At 43.7% G+C, this 13,199-nt stretch overlaps 1 protein-coding gene across 1 annotated transcript in view; it reads right to left on the reverse strand.

Moving 5' to 3' along the window:
• Positions 1-8,165: 8,165 nt before the first annotated feature.
• Positions 8,166-13,199, reverse strand: part of LOC147445849 (adaptin family protein) — an 83,826-nt gene continuing 78,792 nt past the window's right edge. The window contains exons 9-11 of the mRNA XM_086525224.1: positions 9,946-10,122; positions 9,357-9,791; positions 8,166-8,758 (exon numbers count right to left, since the gene is read on the reverse strand). Coding sequence (XP_086381350.1) covers positions 8,462-8,758; positions 9,357-9,791; positions 9,946-10,122 — 909 coding nt within the window. The 3' untranslated portion in view covers positions 8,166-8,461. The remainder of the gene's footprint in view (positions 8,759-9,356; positions 9,792-9,945; positions 10,123-13,199) is intronic.

Here is a 13,199-nt window from a genome sequence, read left to right on the forward strand (position 1 = left end):
TTGGAAGTGCCACAAGCATATAAGAATATAAGCTATTCTACCTACATGGAGTACCAATCTCTAATTCAAAAAAAACATCCTTAGATTTCAAAGATGTACAATTCAACCAATAAGTTCACAATTATTTATGACACACAATCCATATTATAGGGTGATTTAGACTTAAAAAGGTATATATTAAAATACAGAAAATCAGCTTGAAATTATACTTATGTAAACAACGAATGTTGCAAGGAATTTTGAAAAGCACTCCTCGAAGAGACCTAGTTGATCCTCAAGCCATTGAGAAGGTAAGGTGTTGGTGTGTCAATTTCATTCATCGATCCAACAAGTTCCGAAATAAACGATTGGGGTGATGAGAAGTGAGCAATCATTAACGTTCTAAAAGATAAACGATTGTTTATTTGACAATGATTAGCACAGCTTCCAATAGGGGGTTTCTAATCACCAAGCAAAAAAAAAAACGAGCAAATTGATACAAGAGCAACAATGGTGAAATAAAAAATTGATGCCATGCACATTACTTTCACTAACACAAATCTAACACTTAATTGACAACAAATGAGATTTTAGAACCATTATGAGAATTTAGTAGGTGCTTATACAAGCAAGTTAGTTTGATTGAGAGGTTAACATATCTATATATCATATATCTGCCTACCCTTGTGCGAACTGATTGTTGTCTTCTATATTTGTGAACATAGTTGCTGGCATGCGTGCGGTCTAAGATAATATTTTTAGGGAGTAGTCCAAGACAAAAGCAAAGCGGCAAGGTATTTTGAGAAGAGGCGGTAAAAGGGTTGTGACAAGCTCTAGTTTATTGATTACCAAAAGTTCTTGTCTCGCTTAAGTTCCCTGGCAACTTATGTAGCATTGGCTTCTAAGCTGCCTCTTAATTCTCTAAGACCTCCTAATTGCACATTCAAGGATAAAATGAAGCTTGAAGAGGTGTATTATAGGGACCTTCACAAGGCTGCTTGATCTGGTCATTTTGCTTTTGAAACCACTTTTTGTGAGGAGATTGTTTTGCCAACGAGTCTATCGTGATCATTAAACAGAAGCGAACCGACCTAGAGCCAAATGCAAGTTCTTCTGCACAGGGAAGGCCCAAGTCTCAGGTGCATTTGCGTGCTGGATGGTGTTGGGGTATAGGCGTATGTGCCTTGCCCGGCCGCCCAGAGTTTGGGCGCCCACTGACTTGTATACCTTATACATATCATAAGTGTATAGGGGGCTGCTCACTCTTTGAGTCTCCCCACCCATATCTGTGTGTCGTGTGTCTCCTTCTCTCTCTCACTCTCCGTCTGTGGTGCTCCCCGATCCCCTTCAATTGGTATCAGAGCTATGGTGACCGCGGAGAGCACGACGGCTTTGAGAGCTTCGAGGCGATAGCACGCTCTCTCTCGACGATGGAGTTCGATCGCGGAGTTTCACGGAGAGCGATTTTAGCTTGAGAAGCATTGTCTTTGGAGCTTAGGAGCTTGGTGTGGTCAAGCTTGGTAGAGGAGGCGGTTGCGGCTTCCTTGGTGAGAGGAGGTTTTGAGCTCAGTGGAGCTCGTTAGAGAAGTGCTCGGCGGAGGAGACCTTGACATTCGAGTGCTTGGATGTTGTTGTAGCAGAGCTCTTGCGTTGGAGCTTGCATTGAGAGGACATTGCATCACGCAGAGTGGAGCAGGAGCACGTTCAAGACTATGTGCAGCTCGTTTTTGCCATTTTCGGGCTCTAAAACGCAGTTTTTTGCGTAGCTCGGTCATACAGAGTCAGATCTACATGATCCAGGAGTCTAGGTCAGGGTTTTGGCACGCTCCGGACGCGATGGTGATGTCTATTTGCTGAAATTATGCTTTGAATTACAGCAGGTACAGCAGCAGGTTTATTTGTGCACTTTTGGGTCCCAAAAACACTGTTTTTGGTATATCTCACACACACGGAGTATTTTCTGCAGCAACCAGCAAATTCATAGGTGTACACAGGTTTTTGGATATGCATTTTTCCAGAGAGCCACTCATGCGAGGGTGAGCTATGTTGCCATGGTCTTGGCGGTTTATGTATGCCATAAATGGATTTGTGTATTTGTTTGTGGCTGAGATTATTTGAGATTTGGCTCAATTTATAGAAGAAATTTTGTTGGATTTTATCCAGGTTCTCGCCATAGCTTCTACGTATCCGTAGGTTGCTCTTTGACAGTTTAGTGGTTGAGTTTTCTCCCACTTTGACAGGTGATTTTCAGTCATCATTTGGTTGGAGTTTGGAATCACTTGTGTATGCCCTTGTGTGTTGTATTTCGTATTGCACATAGCGACAGATCTTGCAAGGTTTTACGAAATGTTGCTATAGTTATCTGGCAGACATTTGGTCATCGATTGAAAGGTATTTTGGCAGCAATCATCACTCACATGTATGTCATTTGAGGTGCCGTTGAGTGGTACTCCAGCAAGAGCGGGTATGCTAATATGTATGACTTTGTGAGGTGATTCCGGTCGAGTTTATTCCCGGATTGGCCATTGTGGCATATATTATTGTCTCTTTGAGGTTTACTGTTGAGATTTTGCTCCAGTTACAAAGGAGACTCTGTCAAAATTTTGTCAGATATTTATGCACGATTGAGTCATATTGACTTGTGATTTTGTGCGAGGCTTTGCACGGTTATTGGTGCAACTTTGCATCAGATTTTACAGCCATATTTTGCAGACTTTTATTGATGCGATTCGAGCCAGTTTAGGGCTGATTTGGTTGACATTTGCTACTCATTGTTGGTTGCTCTTTTGAGAGCATTATGGCTGATTTTTCATTTGACTTCCAGCGTTATGGTCTGACACAGTTTGATGGTGCAGATTTTGTTGCTTGGAAGGAGCATATGCTTGTTGCATTGGCAGATTTGGGGCAGGATAAACCCTTGCGTGGTTTATCGGCGAAGCCCAATTCTATGCGTGATGATGATTGGTAGGATCTTGATGAGTTAGCCATGTCTACGATTCGTTTGCATCTGGTTGAGTCTGTTGACTGGCAGGTCTCGAGGGAGACTACAACTCATGCTTTATGGCAGAGTTTACATGCTACGTACGCGACATCCATGTCTACAGGGGAGTCTAGTCCCACTTCTATGTCCATGGGAGAGATTTGTCCCACACGCAAGTCTCGACGGCATAGAGACTTGACATGTTGGCATTGTGGACATAGAGGGCACATTAGGCGTCGATGTTTCAGGCGTTTGAGAAAACGGAGGCGACAGATGCGTGATGCAGATTTGGGCACGACAGATGCTAGTGAGATTAGTACGGTGGTTACTGAGTATGATTGTGACGGCGATGTCACATTTACATCTAGCTTGTCTTCAGACGATCTTATGTCTACGTATTGCATATCGGATTGCACATTATCTTCACAGTGGTTACTAGATTCAGATGCTACTTTCCATGTCACGTCGCATCGTGAGTGGTTTAGCACGTTTTCTAGTGGGAGACTTGGTTGTGTGCACATGACTGATGGTGTTGTGTATGACATTGAGGGTGCAGAAGACGTATGTTTGTCCTTGCCCAGTGGTATGAGATTTACCCTGCGTCATGTGCGTTATGTGCCAGATCTGAGACGGGATTTGATCTCAGTCAGACAGTTACGGGATAGTGGATGTCAGATTTCGCTACGAGAGCGAGATTTTGTGATGCATTTGGGTTCGCTAGTGATTGCGAGAGGTGCCAGGAATGGTACAGGTTACCCATTGCATGTGGATCACGCGAGAGACGGTGTTGTCTCTGTGATCATGCAGCCAGGTAGACAGCGAGAGAGCGGGCGAGTCTCTTTTGCTCATGGGTTGCAGGGTACTTTGCATGGAGTGCAGAGTAGTGAGCTCGTTGTGTACACAGTTGGTGCACGACTTGAGCAGTCACACAGAGAGGTGACAAAGTCAGACATGCATGCTTTGCTAGTGACTGAGCAAAGCAGAGAGTCAGTTGTGTGAGATACTTCTATGCAGGATAGACAGGTAGAGCGGTCTTGCTCTAGTGAGTCACGACAGGAGGACGTTGTGCAAGAGTCTATGCATATGGAGTTAGAGCACGAGAGCTCTAGTGAGTCACAGCAGATTGAGTGGTCATGTTTGCAGTGGATGATTGCAGAGGAGACTGAGATGTCAGCGATTATGCAGTCATCCCTTTCTATGCTCGACAGTGAGCATGGGGATATAGTTGTGCAGGATATGTCTTCCAGCAGACACCTAGAGCAGCTGGTTTGCTCTGAGGTTGCACGACAGGTTGATGCGTCTTTTGCGGACAGTCAGGAGATGCATGTGGCTGACACGCCTTGTCAGTCAGAGATACCTATTGCTAGGGATATATATGTTGATGCATGCTCCGTAGAGCTAGCAGGGCCCGCTAGCATTGCATCGGCATTCGGTGGTCTCATGTATGAGATGCTGATCTTGAGACCAGATATCGCAGCTGTAGTGGGAGCATTTGCAGTTGGGGTTGTCAGTCGTTTGTTGACTGATGATGGCATAGTGCACGAGGGAGATATGCAGGTATTACGTACATACTTGCAGTACGTGTGCGGTACGTCTGGTGGTGTATGGATTTACACGGAAGCAGGACAGCCGGATGCACACGATCACAGCCAGCCAGTGGTTATCGGTTGAGAGTGGTTTTCTCTCACCTTTTGTAGTCTTTAGACTATGTTCTCTTGCTTAAAGGCACAGTCGCCTTTAAGTGGGAGGTTGTTGGGGTATAGGCGTCTGTGCCTTGCCCGGCCGCCCAGTCTGGGCGCCCACTGACTTGTATACCTTATACATAGCATAAGTGTATAGGGGACTGCTCACTCTTTGAGTCTCCCCACCCATATCTGTGTGTCGTGTGTCTCCTTCTCTCTCTCACTCTCCGTCTGTGGTGCTCCCCGATCCCCTTCAGATGGAGAGGTAAAGTCATGAAGCATCAATTTCTTAAAAGCTCCTATGATGTGAGTATTAAGACCCAAGGTCCTAGGATAGCTGGGCCAAGATTGAAAGAATATTTTAGTCCTAACTCACGTAATGGCGATTTAAAGCTTTCAAAGCCTGCTAAATCCTTTGCGAAAACACGTAAACAAGAGCAACCATCGTAGAAGCAGAGTTGTTTCTTTCACACGCCAACGTCTCTGGTTGTAATCCAATGCCCGAGTCCCTTCAATCATGGAAAAAAATTTCCTCTCATTGCTCGTCGTTAATTGCAGTCGTTGTACTGTCCTCCACCCTCAACACCATTACATCATGCCGCCTCACCATTGTTTGCCCAAGAGACACTCAATTGAATGATCTTTTGCCGCTAACCATCCCTTGCACCGCTTTATTTGCCTGTGGTGCCGCCTGCTACAACAACTCCCTGGTTCGCTTGAGGTTTTTTTTAATAAATTAGTGACACTACCCGCATGACCTTACTCCTGATCCCCGGTCTGCCTGCTGCAACCAGTCTGCGCCGGCGCGGACTGGTTGTTGCTGCGCGGACTGGTTGCAGCAGCGACCAAGGAGGGGTAATTTTTTATTTAAAAAAACATGGGGTGCCAATATTTTCAAAAAGCGTTGCTGCGCTACTCTCCCAGCCAGATGATGAAGCACTGCTCGTCGGCGGTGACAGGGGGCCTGAAGGGGCGTCGCTACCTCTTCTTCCAGAACGACACGAGCTCACGAAGACGTCTACCCATTTTTGCTAACCAGTCGAACCAACCAATCATGCCGTCGACACTGCAAAGCCTTTATATTGACAAAATATCTTCCCCAACCTCCACCGTCGTATCCAACTACGTGGTGCTCTCTGCCTGACAGATTGTTGCTTTCAAGATGGCCTGCTTACAGAATATGGGGTCTTGTTGGCTCACGACAACCTCCATTGTTGCTTCACTGCCTTTGTTTCCTTCCTCAAACTCACCACCCTCAACAATCCACAACCAAATGTGAAGAGAGAGAGAGAGAGAGAGAGAGATGTCAAAATCAGCTTCACGTTTAATGGGTGTCTTGACGTTGTAGCTTCACTGCCTCCTAATTGTGAGGAACATGTTTGAGAATCTTCACTGCCGGCCATCGTCGTGGGAAGCGTCGGAAGCATCAGGATTCAACACAGTGAGCTGACTTTCCATCTTGAAGATAACACTCATCTCTAGGCGTGGGCCCATGCAGGTAATTGTGAAGATCAGCTTGAAAATCCTCACTAGCAGTAGAAACAATTGCTGTCATGTGACTCTCAAACTCATTAAGCATGCCGTACAAAGTTGTATCTGCAGGTACCCTGCATATGCAATGGCAGTACGAATTGATATGCAATCAAGAGCAGGCCATATATGGAGCATTCATACACATGAGAACGTTAACATGCAGTGACAGAAGAAAATGCAGGAATATGCACAAATAGCTTGCATTGCAGGTGTCCTGATGCATACTTATTGGACGTGCTATTGTTGGCCATTTATATATTTTCTAGTTGCTTTACTTCATGATTGAATTTGAGAGAAGGCTGGTTCTCCCGTGAAGCTCATTGGAACATACTCATACAGCCATATATGCTAGATCCTTGCAAATGGGGGCCCTTGGTGAAGCTCATTGGAACATACTCATACAGCCATATATGCTAGATCCTTGCAAATGGAGTCAAGGGCCCCGGATGTATCTAGAAAGGATTGAAAGTGGTCCAGTATTTTCAGTGATGTACACTCCCATTTAAGTTTTCTTGCATCGTTTAATGTTGTAGGAACAGTCCAACGAGTCTGGAATGCTCGAGCCTTCAAAAGGGAAAGTTGCTCAAAGTTGGATGACTGCTTTCATATTGCTCTACTCCCCCCTTCGAACAAAGTTCCTCCATTTGGGCTCGACCATTCTCATGAAAGACAAGCAAACCTTCAATACTTGTGGCAAAGCTTCAAGCAATTATAGCACGCATAGTCCTCCTATAGTAAGCACCATTTCCCATTTTTTACACTCAACCTTCTAAATGGTAATTGCTTTGATCAATCTGTTGTCGGAGTGATGGATATCAACATCGTGTGGTGGGATGGTGAGAATGCCTATGTTTCTTCGTTTGATCCTTTGCGCAAAACTTGGCTCCATATAGAAGGTTATATTAGTGTCCCATCGATTGAATATCTATTGTTCATACAAGGTTCATTGTATGGGGCAATAGGCTGTGAAGTGAATTTAAAATAATTGAGAAGAATGCCTGCATGGGAGTCAAAACTGGCTGGCGCAGATATGCTATATGCTTAGTGGTTGAGATTAATTGTGTTGCAGACATCTCATTAATGGTGGAATTGGTGACAGTTAGACCGCTTGCAAAAGAGAGGATGGAGTCAGTATTTGATCAAAGGAGATGGAAGAACCAATAGGTACGTACTTGCAAGACGAGCTGCCTAGAGCCTGGACTGCCCTTCTCCATTTTGATGGAGTGGACAGTCATTGTTGGTGAGCTACATGTCCACTGTGAGACTCTACCCCCTCCAGATTAAGGATGTCGAGAGCCGCAAAAAGAATGGCTGTAATGAAAATGGAGCATTTGTGCCTTAACTTATTGATGTAGTAGTCTCTCTCTCTCTCTCTCTCTCTCTCTCTCTCTCTCTCTCTCTCTCTCTCTCTCTCTCTCTAACTTGCTTGCAAGCTACTCTCTTAATATGCAAGGGAGTTGCACAGTTAGTGGGCTCTCTTTCACTGACGGCTATGCCATATAACAATCCCATGATGGTTGCTATGTGCTTGGATATGTGCTTGAGAGAGAAATCCATAGGGACTTGCTCGATTATTTTGTTGCTCGAAAATACTCGCTCATCAATTTGTATAACCCTTCCAACACTATTGTTTCCACTTCATATGGTGAGTTCTTAGCAAAAGCTAGAAGTTAGTTCCAATCTAGTAGAGCTTTCCAAATTTTTTGTTAATGTTGAGCATGCTTGAGTGTCACAACACTCATGCAAATCCTTGATTATTAGACACTGGTTCGTATTGGGTTGTTTCATGCAGTACCTTGATTTTTTGACCTATTAAAACAGGAGGGTATGGGTTTCCTTAGCACTTGTCAACGTTAGGAAGCATACCACAATAAGAGTTTTGAGAACTCCAAAAGCTACCTGAGCATTTGTAGAGTGTGGCCAAGAAAACCCAAATAAGAATGCTTGTTACAAAGAATCTTCAATGCTTCATTTAGAGCTGAACTCTTGCATGACAAATATCACTCCCCTTGAATTACCGAACCCTCTATAAGAGATTGATACCATGAAGCTTCAAAACTGTGAGATTGGCTGATGCTGGTTTCCTATGCTGGTTTTTTATGACATAAACAGCCCCTTTTTGCTATTTGTGACACATAATACAGAGAGGCAGTGTACGTTTTCGTGATATACATGACATAAGCTCAAGGAAAACTACTGCCAAGTAAACGCTTGTATGGGCATCTTGGTCAAGACTCGATTTGTAAATGCTCACACCAAGAATTTTGATACAAAGATTAAATCCAGCCTACGAGCCAAACTTCAGAATGGCTGACTGGAAAATGCTTGCAAAACTTTCCAGCATGTTAGACTCATCCGTCTTATAATTACTTGTGCACTTTCTTGCTGTGACATTTACGATGCACTCCACCAGAAAGTAACCAAGCCCAGCGGATGCGTCCGACTTCTGTGCAAAAAAGAAAAATTTAAAATTCGGAGCTTGTCCACCTGAGGCAATGCAGTGTATCAATTGAGCTTGCATATGCCTCAAAAGAGCCTGTGGTCCCGTTAGATTTGCTACGGCTTGAGGCGTCAATGTGTATTCCTGAAGAAATGCAAGCGAAAAAAAAAATCATTATACTGCAATGGTTGTGCTAAAACTAAAAAAAACTTCCACACTCTGGACATTTTCCCAATTATCAGCCCCTTGCTTATACATGGCTTATAAGTGCAGATAGCCAACAAACACAGCCTTCAGAAGAAATCTTTGACTCACACGGTCTGCAACAGCCTCCGAAAACTAAGAGTGATAGCAGAAGAAGATGGATTTTAGCATCATAGGAAACAATCCCAAGAGACTTCAAATACTATCCGATAGAAGAGAGCATGGTAGCTCACATCAAAACCAAGCAAAACTTTCACACTTCCGATGCACATTTTTAAATTATCAGCCTTTTGCTTAGACATGACTTATAAGGTGCAAAAGCCCAACAAATACAGCCTTGAGAAGAGATCCTTGACTCGCATGGTCAGCAACAGTCATAACCTAAAATGATAGATAACATGGAAGCCCACACCCTACATGTTTGGCATAATGATAACCACCAACTACACAACTCATGGAAAGCACCAGGACTTTAGGCAAGGCAAATGCAAGCTAGGTGAAAAAAACACAACGCGGCGTATTAGAAAACGTTCCCTACCTGGGTAGATGCAACTGGAAGCTGTCTCCATTTCTGCTGGAATGCTGCTGGGTTGAGCACTGGCTTTGCATTCAGCACAAGCGGAGGTGGCGCTGGTGCAGGCTCTGGTGGGGTTGTGTGTAAGCTCAGTCCAAGAAGATCATCGATAGCGAAGCCCACTGCAGGGAATGACGTTTGTGTGGGAGCTGCAAGTACTCCCATACCATCCATTGTCGAAGAGCTTGGTGCCACATAAGATGAGGAACCATTAGTTGCTACTACCCCTTTTGTGTACTCTTTCTCAGATGCACTCAGCAGCAAATCATTATCACTGGCATCCACACGCTGGCCTGCAAGCATAGTTTCAGACGACTCTGTTGCTGATGCATTTGTCGATGCGTCATCCGAGAATTCAAAGGGACCCCGGTACTCCTTGTCCAGGAACATGTATGATGGCTGTGTCAAGATATAGGCAATCATATGAGCCATGCGTCACACCGTTTTAACTTGAGCAACATTCAGACCAGTTCCAAGGGGGCTCTCAAACTTCATAAAGATGAGTCTACAATTATCCACAGATTTTTACTACAAGGCAAAGTGAGATCTTCACCTGTTGGTATACAACTGCTAAAGTGTTGAACTCATCAAAGATTCTGTCTTTTATTTCACTGTTTTGCATGTCTGCAAACACGGAAACTGCTTGTTTGGGTGGATTGATGACACGCTCTGCTGACTCTACTCCATGTTGCAAAAGCCTATAGTAGAATAGCCCCCTATCATGAACATCCTGGTACAAAAATAAAAACAGAAACATTTTAAATGCTAAGAAATGACCCTGTTGTAGAATTTGAGAGCATAAGTTGTTTGAAACCATTCCCTCAATCAAATACAAAATAAACCATATCAGTGGATTGTAGCCATTCTTTAGTTTCATTCAAAATTCTGCCAAACTGAAGACTCAAAATCCGATTCTCTTGTAATTTACTGTTGTCTATAAGGAGAGGTTTTAGATCAATACGCACTCTAGGACACATTTTGTATGAATACATTCTCCTAAGCAATGTAAGAAATTCAAATTTGTACACGTATGTTGAAAAAACTGTTTCTCCTATCAAGTCACAATTCAAGTAATTTCTCCACCTTTCTCAAAACACAGAGTTCACAAACGCACGCATGGAATATTAAAACTATTTTGCATGTTAGTAGTTACATAGAATTATGATAATTGAAGAGGCACACGGCTACCACTTTTCACCTCACCACAACCCCACCCAACTATCCTCGAACACTCTATTTAAGCTATCCATTGCGGTTAGTAAAATTTAAGATTTGACTAAGTATCCTTGACTAGTAGCCGAAAACCATGATTAACATAAACATTCTCTTGAAGACTGCAATTCGGGTGTCCATTTACAAAGGACACATCATCTTTGGATAATAAGGTTACTAGTCACAGGCCTACTATCACACCACAAGAAAAGCCATTGCCACACTAGAAAGAACCCAATGCTCAAGTGATGCAGAAGGATACGAGACGATCACCGAAAGTAAAGGAGGGTCTCAGCTCACATAGTAAACGCAACTTTAATGGCAGAGATTACGGAAGAAGTAAAGAAGCTTGTGAGTGGGGAAGAAGTACCTCAACAGTGGAAGGCTGCCATCATCTAAGCATAGAAAGATAGTACTATGAAGAAGGGAACTTGGAAGCCAGTAGACCAACCACCTCGGAGGAAAGTCATAGGTAACAAGTGGATATGGAAGGTAAAGTATACGGCGGATTAGCACTTCAGAGAAGTAAAAAACTATATCAGTTACAAAAGGATACTCGCAAGTAGAAGGGCTCAACTTCAATGAGACTTTTGCAACGACCTTCAAAATGACTACTACTGGCACAATATTAGCAGTGGTGGATCAAAGTTAAAAGAATTTATCAAATGGATGTCGAATCAGCATCCTGAATGGAAACTTCAAGGAGGTGTATGTGCTATGCCACCAAAGTTTCAGACAACAAACCCCTAGAGCATGTTCAGAAAATACACAAATTTTACTTGAAATTAACATCCAAAACGTTGTGCTTCAGATGCTACCTTGAGTCTTGTATATGTATAGGAAAGGAGACAAGGCTGAAGGCTGTTGTCATTGCCCTGTATGTGCACCACCTCCTTATGACAAGTGATGATGAAGATTCCATTGGACAAATGAGAGATGCATTCAGCATGGAGGTTGACATGACAGACTTGGCTTGATGCACAGCTATTTAGGGTATAGGAGTCTTGCAGGTAAAAATCTGCATCTCTCGGCAAAAGTATGCTAGAGGGATCTTGAAGGCATTTGGCATGCTGAAATGCAAGGAGATCACTTATCCCTTGCGCATTGCACTTGAGCCACGTGGACAAGTTAGTACTCCAAGTCAACATTTAATTAGTATAGATTAGGATCTAGCCTAGCACCTTGTGAGCCGTTAGGACGTGCATGATTAGGCACGTCATAGTTGCATACCCTCACTTGCACGATACAATCACTTAAGCATATAGGCATGTGAACAATCACTTATGTCATTTATTAATAAGGGACTTTGACATGACGTTTATAAAAAGTAGGTAGGGCAAATGGCAAAAAAACATATAAAAGAGTCACTTCGCCTTCAATTTTTAGGACATCAGAACCGAGTACACGCAAGGGCAGCCAACACCCTCCAAAACACCTAGCGTTTCCATCGCCAGCACCCCAACAACATTAGCGTTTTGCATCAGTTCAGTCCAGCGTTCTTGCATCAGTTCAGCCCAGCATTTTGCATCCAGTGTTTTTGCACCAAATTAGCAAAGTGTTTTGCAACAGATCAGCCCTAGCATTTTACAGTTCATCCGCACGAAGCATCAACACTCAGTATTCAGCATTTAGCCATTGTATCAGCATTTGTACAAGTAACCAAAGCAAGTACTTGCTCTCGAACAGAGCAAGGGGACCCATAAGGGTGGTTGGGACCCGACATGCGGTGTCATATCTCCTCTCTCTCTCTTTGTGGGTGAGACTAAAGGCAGAGACGGGCAGATATCTCTACATTGCTATTTGTTATTTCCCTCCTAGTACGTCAGTATATGCACCACCTAGAGGACAATCCCCCTTTTCAATTTTGGATGATGACATATGGGGGTTTTCCAAGGATTCTCATACTTGGGGACTTCACTGCTAGGACTACCCATTATCAAACAGTAATTTATGATACTTCACAGGAGATGCTTAGGGAGCTTGATGTTACAGAGATGGGCTTATCCAGAGTATCACAAGATGAGGAGCACACTGAATATGGCAGATACTTGATAGATATGGGGACTGCACATGGATTGGCCATTTTGAATGGGCTACAGAGATTTCCTACATCAGGTTTCACATGTTTTCCACACCGACATGGGGCTAGCAAAGTGGATTATGTTATGGCCTAGCCATGTCTCATTCCATCCTTTCAGGATTTCATGGTAGGCACTAGGCAGTTGGAGTAGCACTTGATCATGCTATCTTGTCTTTCACTCTCACGTTTTAGTTCAGCACAACTCCACTGAGGGAGGTCTCCACACACACTCGATATACCTTCATGAGGGAGATAGATTCCGTGTACATGGATGAGATATATAAGCACCTATGCACTCAGGAGCCAGGCTGGCCACTAGATGAGCTCACTCACATACTGACAGAGACGCTCCATATCCCCACAGTCAGACTACACGGAGACGATCTGGGAGCATGCCCCAGAACAGCTCGTATGATGAGGAGTGTAGAGAGACGAGGATCAGATTGCAGAGGGAGGTGATCATGGGTATTACCACACATAGAAAATCATGGATTGTCTTTTGCCGGCTAGTGCGA

The sequence above is a fragment of the Adiantum capillus-veneris genome, chromosome 12 (assembly GCF_014529385.1).
Source record: "Adiantum capillus-veneris isolate H3 chromosome 12, ASM1452938v2, whole genome shotgun sequence".
NCBI lineage: Eukaryota > Viridiplantae > Streptophyta > Polypodiopsida > Polypodiales > Pteridaceae > Adiantum > Adiantum capillus-veneris.